Source organism: Girardinichthys multiradiatus, chromosome 20, assembly GCF_021462225.1.
Source record: "Girardinichthys multiradiatus isolate DD_20200921_A chromosome 20, DD_fGirMul_XY1, whole genome shotgun sequence".
NCBI lineage: Eukaryota > Metazoa > Chordata > Actinopteri > Cyprinodontiformes > Goodeidae > Girardinichthys > Girardinichthys multiradiatus.
In genome coordinates, this window is record NC_061812.1 from 12341749 (window position 1) to 12352192 (window position 10444).

General features: G+C 36.8%; 1 protein-coding gene across 1 annotated transcript; it reads right to left on the bottom strand.

The window, feature by feature from the left end:
* Nucleotides 1-6148: 6148 nt before the first annotated feature.
* Nucleotides 6149-7881, bottom strand: LOC124857104 (enhancer of split m7 protein-like). Its single transcript, XM_047348224.1, has 2 exons — nucleotides 7750-7881; nucleotides 6149-7642 (listed from the first exon to the last, which is right to left on the bottom strand). The coding sequence occupies exons 1-2, from the start codon at nucleotides 7870-7872 to the stop codon at nucleotides 7319-7321; spliced, it is 447 nt and encodes a 148-aa protein (XP_047204180.1). The 5' UTR covers nucleotides 7873-7881; the 3' UTR covers nucleotides 6149-7318.
* Nucleotides 7882-10444: the final 2563 nt, after the last annotated feature.

The following is a 10444-nucleotide window of genomic DNA, read 5'->3' on the forward strand; positions in this document are numbered from 1 at the left end:
TTAACTACCATCTTTTCAGGGCAAAGGTCAAGATCTATTATCCCTCAGAGGCTCTGTGAGTACGTTTATTCTGGTTTCCCACACTCTGTCCTTTCACTATTTCCACCAGAAGAACAATACAAGTGTGTCCAACCAAGACATGACATCATTAACCTCCTTTTGTCAAAAATGGTAAGTGATGTTGCTGTGCTCTGGTTAACTTGCTCCATGTTTGTAATTTATTCATACAAAAATCTATTTTAAGCAAATTAAATAAAATAGAAGTCTTTGCAACATGAAATTAATGTATATGAAAACTATCTAAATTCATGAATTTATTAAATTTTTTAAAAAGGAACAATACCACATAAATATGTTGAGCTCCAACCAAATTATAAGTGATGATATATCAAACAACAGCCTGTAGGTTGTCACAAGACACATTGTACTCAAAGAAAATAAAGAAAGAGGAGCTTTATAAAAGACCAACAACATTTCTGGCAAACAGTTGCAGAAATAGAAGTAAAAACAATTACCTGTCTGACCTTAAAACAGATAATTTAAAGGCATTCAATACAAAGATCACACTGTGAGATTGTAGGTGTACAGATCATGTTTATTCATCACTAAAAGTCACCGTTGCAACTTGTTGCAAAAAATAACTTTTATAATTTAGATAAAGATAATCTAAATTAAGTAAATAAAGAACAGGTGGTCTTTTTTACCCCAGAGTGAGTCATCAAATCATCAGTATTGTGATACAAAATGAATCTTTTAGGATAAATTAAAAATGTGTTGAAATCTTAGAACAGATCATTTGAGAGTATTGAGAGACAGAAAGTCAATTAAATGACTCTTACAACCACTTATGCATGAAAATAACCTTTATTAATAAAATGGAAACTAAATGGAAAATAATGTTTCCATAATTTAATTAACAATATTGGCTGATGCATTAATATAACAATTTTTGAAAAATGCAGAAAAGAAAACACTCAAACTGTTGATACAAAGCAACAAGTCCATAAAAGTTCCACAAATTTAGTTCAGGAAAATTGAATCAATATGGTTTTCTCCGTTTGTCAGTCATCCGCCTGCAGTTGTCTACCGCAGCTTCCAGAGGACAATGTTAAATTGATGTTCATCTTTGGTGATGCTGGTCAGGACTGTCAAGCTCACAGAAAAGAGGTCAGCTTATGACTTCTCTGATGAAGATTGTAGCTGGTTGACATTCTTCAAAAGTTCTGAGTGCTGCTGCCCTCTCATTATGCAACTTAATCCACATTGTAGCATTTGTGTCAACAATTCCAAACCCCCAAAAAAGATAATTAACCTTCCATGAATTTCATATTTACCTCAGAGTTAGTAATTAATACAGTGATTGTCTGTGCCATGATTGGATCTCTGTGGTTCTCTGCTGGCTTCATCCCCCTATTTATGGTCTCACATCTTCACATTAATATGAGGATCTCGGTCTGGATGAAGTTTCTGATTAGTTAGTCTGAATTAATCAGATGGCTCTCTATGACAATGAAGCATATGAAGCAGCAGCACATCATTCAGTAAGGATGATAGATAGGTCTCAAGGGAACGAATAAAGATCTAACAGGAGATAAAGAAAAACTCGTAGAGCTCCATTAATCTGAAAAAATTGGGAAGCTACAGAGAGTGAACATATGCAACTTGAAAAATGGAATCATTGACTTTTACAGACAATTTATCATATTAACCTCATATGGAAAAACCGTTACTATATATATTTTCACAACAAACTGTTCAGTATTATTCTTTTTTTCTGCTAAACGTCAATAGGTTTAGAAGATATTTCTTTTGTAAAACATAAAATGGTAGTTTATGAAGCCAGGTTAAAGAAAATTATGTCTTCTGCATCAATTTAATTGTATTTGAAAAACTTTTGAAAGATTATACACACTACTACAGATATTCAGATGCAGACAAGGTGGCATGTGCCTTGCAGGCAGCGTGAGGAGTAGATAGATTGGAGTTTCCCACACTGACTCCCTGTGCTGTGGTCAATGGAGCACAAAGAGATTTCCAAGACAGATGCTGGCTGGGTGTTGCTATAGAAACAGAGAGTTACATCACCAACCATCAGGAGGGAAAGAAACCCACTGTTTGGCTCAATAATAGTAAGTTAAATTTAAAATTCAGCAGAGAAATCTTTTTTTTTCACAATAAAAAACAACAATTTTAATAATAATTATTTTTTGATATATAATAGTTATGAACTGTAATGATCAAGAATTATTTCTGATAAATTATACATGAGCCATAGTCTTCTAGTGGGGGTATGTGTTGAGTGTAGTGCTGTTGCACAAGTCTGACTGGATGAGGATAAGTTTGTATGTGCATAGCCACTTTCATCAAGAAGAACTGTGCTGTCTTTCTTTAAACCCAGCACATAATAAACAGATCTGGGAAGTCCTGAAATCGGAATTTGAACCTCTGTCACATGCAAGTGCATGGCAAGTGGGAACAAGCTTTACTTTTATTGACAGCCAGTTTTTACAATTCTTGTACAGCTAGCTATCTTGTGCAGAAAGAAACTTAATGGTATATGGCATCCTAGGAAGGTTCCATAATAGCTGAAATGTAGCTGAAAGGGGGCCTGATCAGCAGGGTCAGACGTAAGACGTAATCCATTCCCACCTCGGCCTGCACATCAACTTGCTCCGATCTTCACAAGGATCTTCAACAAGTCACTGGAGAAATGTGAGGTCCCCTCCTGCCTCAAACGATCCACCATCATCCTGGTTCCCAAGAAACCCACAATCGTAGAATTAAATGACTACAGGCCTGTAGCCCTGACGTCTGTGGTCATGAAATCCTTTGAGCGGCTGGTGCTGAAGCACCTGAAAGACATCACAGGCCCCCTGCTGGCCCCCCTGCAATTTGCTTACTGAGCAAACAGGTCGGCAGATGATACTGTTAACTTAGGTCTACACTTCATCCTGCAACACCTCAACCACCCAGGGACATACACCAGGATCCTGTTTGTAGACGTCAGCTCGGCCTTCAACACTATCATACCAGACATCCTCCACCAGAAGCTCACACAGCTCAACGTCCCAGCCTCCACCTGTCAGTGGATCAACAGCTTCTTGACAGACCGACAGCAGCAGGTGAGACTGGGGAGCATCTTCTCCCGAACCAGATCAATAAGTACTGGTGGCCCCCAGGGGTGTGTTCTATCCCCACTCCTATTTTCTCTGTACACAAATGACTGCACCTCATCGGACTCGTCCGTGAAACTCCTTAAGTTTGCAGACGACACCACTGTTATTGGACTGATCCAGGATGGTGATGAGTCTGCATACAGACAGCAGGTGGATCGGCTGGTACACTGGTGCGGTCAGAACTACCTTGAACTGAACCCACTCAAGACTGTGGAAATGGTGGTGGACCTTCGGAGAACACCACCCCATACACCCCCCTCACCATCCTCAACAACACTGTATCGGCCGTGGACCACTTCAGGTTCTTAGGAACCACCATCTATGAGGACCTGAGATGGTCTTCACACATAGACACTGTTCAAAAGAAGGCCCAGCAGAGACTGTACTTCCTGAGGCAACTCAAGAAGTTCAACCTTCCACAGGAGCTGTTGGTCATCTTCTACACTGCCATCATTCAGTCTGTTCTGTCTTCATCCATCTCAGTGTGGTTTGGCTCATCCACAAAACAGGACAGGTGCAGACTGCAACGAATAATCAGGACTGCAGAGAGAATAATCAGGGCTGACCTTCCCTCCATCCAGGACTTATACAGGTCAAGGGTCAAGAAAAGAACTGCTAAAATCTCTGCAGACCCCACACACCCTGCACATAAACTGTTTAGAGTTTTACCTTCAGGCCGCCGCTACAGAGCACTGTTTACTAAAACCAGCCGCCACAGAGACAGTTTCTTCCCCCAGGTTGTTTCTCTGATGAACATTCAATAGAGTACAGAACAACAGCATACAGATGTTGCAAATGCACCTTTTCTGTTAGATATGTGTATATTTTACATTGTAAATTGTAAATTTGTATATTCTGTAATGCAGAATATTGCATTGTACATTGTATATTGTACATTGTAAATTGTAAATTTGCATATTCTGTAATGCAAAAACAGAACAGAAGAGCAAAGTGTACCGGAGTCAAATTCCTTGTTTGTATGCACGAACTTGGCAATAATGCTGATTCTGATTCTGATTCTGATTCTCACATATTGCATTGTAGAATTTATGCATTGTTTTTTCATTCAGCTAGTTTTTGCAGTCTGAGAGATTTTTCTTTTCTGGTGTTGGTAATAATGGTCTTTTATGTTCATTGATATAACTGGAATAATTCATTTTCCCATCCACCGTGTATGGAATAATCTTTAATCTAAAGTTTGCCCTGGCTCTGGCTAAGTTCTTCACTGGACCTGGATTAGCTCAAGACGTTTGTCAAGAAATGAGATTCTTAGACTCTAGATGAGAAAAAGTCTAACTTAACCAGTAGATGTGGTAAATTCAAATTTCAAAATAAATCTAATGAAACATCAAACAACAACTTGTAGATTTCCACAAGACAAAGTGTACTCAGAAAGAGGACGGAGCTTTATATCTTTATAAAAAAATAACTTACAGAACTCCCCGTCCTTTGACATTTTGGAAAACATGAAAAAAACATTACACTTTTTAAAAAAGATAACGAACCTCATTCATCTGACCCTAAAACAGACCACATCATTTTTTACAACCAGTGAATTTAATTTAGTGGTTCAGTGATGTGAACACTGTCAAAACAAAACTTAATATTCAACATGAAACAAACAGTTTGACAAAAGATCAAAATTATTGAATTCTCATCTGTTTCAACCACAAAAAAGTAGGTACACTTATTAAAATCAAGTGTTAGTGTCATTAAACCTCTATAAATTAAAGGATTAACATCTAGAGTTTAGGATATCAGTTTGGAATAATCCATCAAATTAAAAGTCAATTAATGAAACTTATAATTCAAAGGCACTTTACATTTCTGATAACAGGGATAAATAGTAATCAAAATATTGCAAGTGCTACCATAGCATTACTATAGCATTACTATACTTATATACTATACTTATAGTACAGCCAGACAAGCCTTCAAACATAGAAACAATACAGAAGCTTAAGTCCGCAAAATTTCCTCACGAACCATCTGGAGGGAAAGGACCCTATTGGTTGTCTCTAGGAATTTTTGTAATTTCAAATTCTATGAAAGAATATGACTTTCATCGGAATCCAAATAGTTTGTTTTAATCTGTTATATTCATTGATCGTAATACTTAAGAATCACCACTGATAACGGAGCATTCTGTTGTTGCAGTTTCCCAGATTAGACAGCTGCGTATTTTCTGGATGCATTTAATAGAGCTTGATGTTTAATTTTCATGATAAACTCAATCATTATGAACCTAATTGTGTGTCTGCATTTTTGAAACAAATGCCAACATCATTATCTCTGTGAAAAGGATGACATCTATTCCCTCACTGTAAACCTTTTCTTATTTCAAAATTTACTTCAAACCCTAAAATACCTTTACCATAACTTTGCATAAAATATACAGTTTTTACCAGTCAAATGTTCTTGTTATTTGATAAAACAAGATGGCCATAAACTGTGGTGATAACAGAAAAATCTAAGCTGCTTTGACCAGTGATTTCATTTCACACATGTTTAAAGGAACTCATTTCTGCAGAACCTCAGTCCCTTCAGGCTGAAATATGGATCAACTGTCCCTCAGCATCTCTGTCACTGTATTTGTTCTGGTTTCCCACATTCTGTCAGTGCACTGGTTTTACTGGGGGAACAATAGTAATGCTTCACCCTGTTAACATCACTTGATCAAACTTTTAAATTGAAGTGTGTCTTTTTCAGTTCAATTCAATTCAAATTCAGCTGAATTTAATTAAATTCAATCATATTCAATAATGCTTCATTCACCCCAAAGGAAATTAAATAAATTAAATCCATGACATGTTTATAAACATTTACAATATTCAGAATGGTCCTTTTTCTAATTTAACAAAACTTAAGAATAATAATAAAAATTATGAACTACTGAAAAAGGAAAAACAAAAGGAGGCATCTGTCGCTTCTTTACAGAGAAGTATGTCAGACAAACAACAGGAACTCACTTATTGAGAGTTAGGTTGTGTTTATTAACTTAAACACTTTACAGTCATGAAACTCCAAATAAATCTGATGAAACATCAAACAACAATTTGCAGATTTCTACAAGACACAGTGTACTCAGAGAGTAAAGGAACAACATCTTTATAAAAGATAAACAACTTTGAGAACTCACTGTTCTTTGAATTTTTGTAAATCTTGTGTATAATCTTCTTTCTGACCTAAACCGATCACTTAAATCTTTACAAGCACTAAATTTAGTTTAATGAAGTGAATATTATCCACTCAAAACTGTTCAACCTGAAAAACAATTTAACAAGTAAATTGACCTTAGAATATTCATCATCTTTCGGTAATCCCATAAAGTGATGATGACAAAATGTTCAGCAAAAGAACATCTATATTATCTGATCAAAAATGATCAGTGTGCTCTGTGTCAATCACAGAAAAGCAAGTACAATTATTAAAATTGTGTTATCATTAAACCTTTAAGAATTAAAGCATTAACCTAGCCTAATGATCTTAAAAAGATCAGTTTGAAGTAATCAAAGAGATTTAAAGTCCATTAATGAAACTTGTCCTTCATTTCTCATCACGGCAATAAATAGAAATCAAAATGTAGCAAGTGCTACCTTAGCATTACTGTACTTAAAGTACAGCCAGATATTAAAACATTTACTTGACAAAAATAATTGTTCCATGCAACATGCATCAAAACATTTCATGTTATTTCCTGAGAAAATTATATCTTGCACTTAATAACAAGACTTCAAAAATAGAAGCAATTCTTCTGCACAAACAGAAGATCAGGTTCTTAAAATGTCAAAGCATTTAGTTCAGTATCTTTGACCAATATGGTCTTTTTACTGATACAAACATCATACATCTTATCAGTATTATTATTATTTGCCCTGAAGCAAAGTAAAAAGAAATTGCTATTCAATCAGTGAAGTTTCATCCAACATGCAGGATAAGATTATTTTCCATCTTAACACAAAAGATGCTACAGCCATTTCCACTAGGAAATGTAACAAAAAAAACAAAACAACAAAATGTATTTACATCATAATAGCTCTGTTTAAACAGAATAAAAAAGTAATCAGCGTTTCTAAGGATAGACATGTTTTACTAATGTGATCTTCTTATACAGTCTAATAACAGCTTTAGTCCGTAGGTGTCTACCAGGGCCTCCACAGAACTCTAAGGTCTGTGTCCTCGTCTGTGCTGGTCAGAACTGTGGAGCTCAGAGAGATTTCCGCCTCTTTCAGGTTGTCATCCAAAGAAGCCTCAAGATGTTTACGCTGATTCAGCTGACTCCTCTGCTGCTGGTTCTGCTGCAGCTGCTGTGTCAGGAAGCTAACTGTCATCTCCAGGATGTCTGCTTTGTCAAACTTGGAGTCTGGCTGCTGTTTGAGGAACTCTGGACCCAGAAGAGATTTGAGTTGCTCAATGCTGCTGTTAATTCGCTCTCTGCGTAACTTCTCCACCAGAGGCTTTCTGCGCTGCAGAAACAAGAGGAAGGTCATTAGTAAGCCTATTCTGGAATGTACTTGGTTAATAACAGAAAAAAAGCTCAAATTCTGACGGGATTTCTGACAATTTGACTTACCTTGTGCTTCAAAGTCAGATGATCCTCAGAGTTGGTCATTGCTGCCGTGATTGTAGGTGCCATAATTTGGTGTCGATGCTGTGGAGGTCTCTGAAGAGAGAATCTGATATCTGCTGGCTTCATCCCTCCTATTTATAGTCGGAGATCTCCATATCAATGTGTGGTTCTCTCTCTGGCGGAGCTTTCCCACAGTCTGAGCCAATCAGATCTTCTAGAGAGACAATAGCCATGTGGGGCACTAACAGGCTGTCGTTAATGCCTGCAGGGATAATTGTTAGATTTCAGAGGGAGCAGGTGGAGCAGACTCACAGCTCTCTGTGTCAGTGTGGGAAAGTGGTGACCCTGAAAGCTGATATGCTCCCAAAGGTGGAGATCAATGGAGTTAGGATAACTCCACACTTTAAATATAATATAGTGTACAAAATCTAGCTGGAAATAAAAGTTTGCAGACTGAGACAGATGATTTATCTATCGATTTACTAAAAAATGAAAAAAGTAACAAAAGTCTTTCTTCTCACATGCAAAATAATTAAGTTTTGAGTTTTATACAAATTAATGTTTTTGTAGAATTCTATTTTAAGCAATAAGGAAGGATTCTATGAAGCATCACTCTAATAATTTAAGAAGGTAGGACTCTTTAAAAAAACAATTATTGACAATTAACACGCTGATGTCCAGATGCAGCTGATTTTTGGCACGTGCCCTGTTTGCACTTCAGAGTAATTATTAACTCTGACACGTGCCGTGTAGTGAGGGTGAGTAGCACTTCGAGCTGAGTTTCCCACACGGGGTCTCTGCTGTGATTAGTAAACTACAAAAGGCATGTCTGTGACAGGTGGTAGCTCTTAGACACACAGCATTACATCACCAACCATCTGGACAGAGATGATTCCATTGATGGCTTTGAGATTTCGTACAGGAAAAAATCAGGAAGCCTGTCCAACAGTGCACAAAAACTGTTTGGCACATCCAAGTTTGGGACATAATTATCTTAAATTATTACCCCATAATCAAAATTTTAGCGCATCATTACCTTTGGGCCCGTATAGTCTGGTTCCGCTTATAAACAATGACGTATCTTTTGGGGACACCGAGTCTTGAAGTGTGCCAGATGCCTCTGGAGAGCTAATACATAATTTGCTTAGAGTGCATCTCATTAACAAACATTTTTGCTATCCACGGTTTTTTTTTATGTTTGTAACATTTTTCTTTACATTTTATTCAGATTTGTCCCCTATTTGGGCAAATCATAAGCAAAACAGATTTGAGGACTGAGAAATAATTTTTATGATTACACTGTTGATTTTACAGTAGGCCCCTCCTATGACCTGTGGTCATTATATTGCTCTGTGATAAAAATTCATTTGTTCAGGAATAATCTGAAGAAGGCTTCTTCTATTGTTTTCTACACATTTATGTTGTCAAAAACAGTCTGTGCAAATTATGGCACCATAGCAAATAAGCCAAAACATGACCTATACCAGGAAGTGGTAAGATTACTGTGAATAAATCTATTGAAAAAAATGTACCCTGCAAAAACCAGCTGGTGAACAACTTCTGAAACACATTTCTCTAAAAACTTTATAAAAACAAGACAAACCTTCAAAAAAAAAAAAAAACTTTTCAAGGAGTTGATACAGATTTACCTGAAGGAGGTTACAACATTTAAAACCACTATAATGGCTGAAAAGAACTGGTGTCTTTGGAGACGGGACCCTTTTTAACCTGCCCCCCTAAGGGCAAAGGTCTGCATCTATTCTCCCACAGCGACTCTGTGACTGAGCCTTTTCTGTTTTCCCACACTCTGTCCTATCATAGGAGGAACAATAGAAGCGTGCTTCATTATGTAAAGCATAAGGCCATCATGACCTCTTTAAGGAGGGTCATTGTTGTTGGGCATTTCACCTTTAAACAACAGAAAGTAAAGATTCAGCTAAATAAAAACCTTTCAAAATTTAGATGTTTGTAACTTAAGATTTTTTTTAATGAATAGATCAAAATGGCATTACATCTTTACAAACCAGAACAGAATCTTTTCACCAGTATGAGTCCCACTAAATATTCTGAGACAAGGATTCTTCAGATTTTCAAAGAATGATAATCCAGCTGGTTGCCATTAAGCTAAAACATATATCACAATAGATTCATGGTCTTCACCAAAACATCCTATAACTGGAGAACCAAAATTCTGTATTTTTATCAGACAAAGGTACAACTATTCAAACTGGTGGTGACAATAAATGATGATACACTAAAGGGATAGTTGGTATTAACGTGGTTAACGTTTTGTGCCAACAGAGAGAGTAAAAGAACAGTGGCCTATATAGAAGACAAACACATTACTAAATTGAAGAAATGTAAGTTGGCCATTCCAGGACTAATTTTAGGTGGTTGGAGCTTCATGCTTTAGATAAATTTTAACCTCTGATGGCTCCATCCCTCCTATTTATGGATCCACTTCTCCACTTGATTGTGTGGATCTTGGTCTGGATATAATGTCTCAATGCCTGAACCAACGAGAAGCCTTGAAACCTGACCTGCATCTTGCTCAGTGTTTTTATCATTCTGAGACAATACAGAGATCTCAAAGTGAGATCAGAGACACTGATCACAACCATAAAGTCTGACAACAGACAACTGTGGTTGGGATGGAAAACTCCCACATAAAGGATTTAATTCTATGAGCTGCACCTGG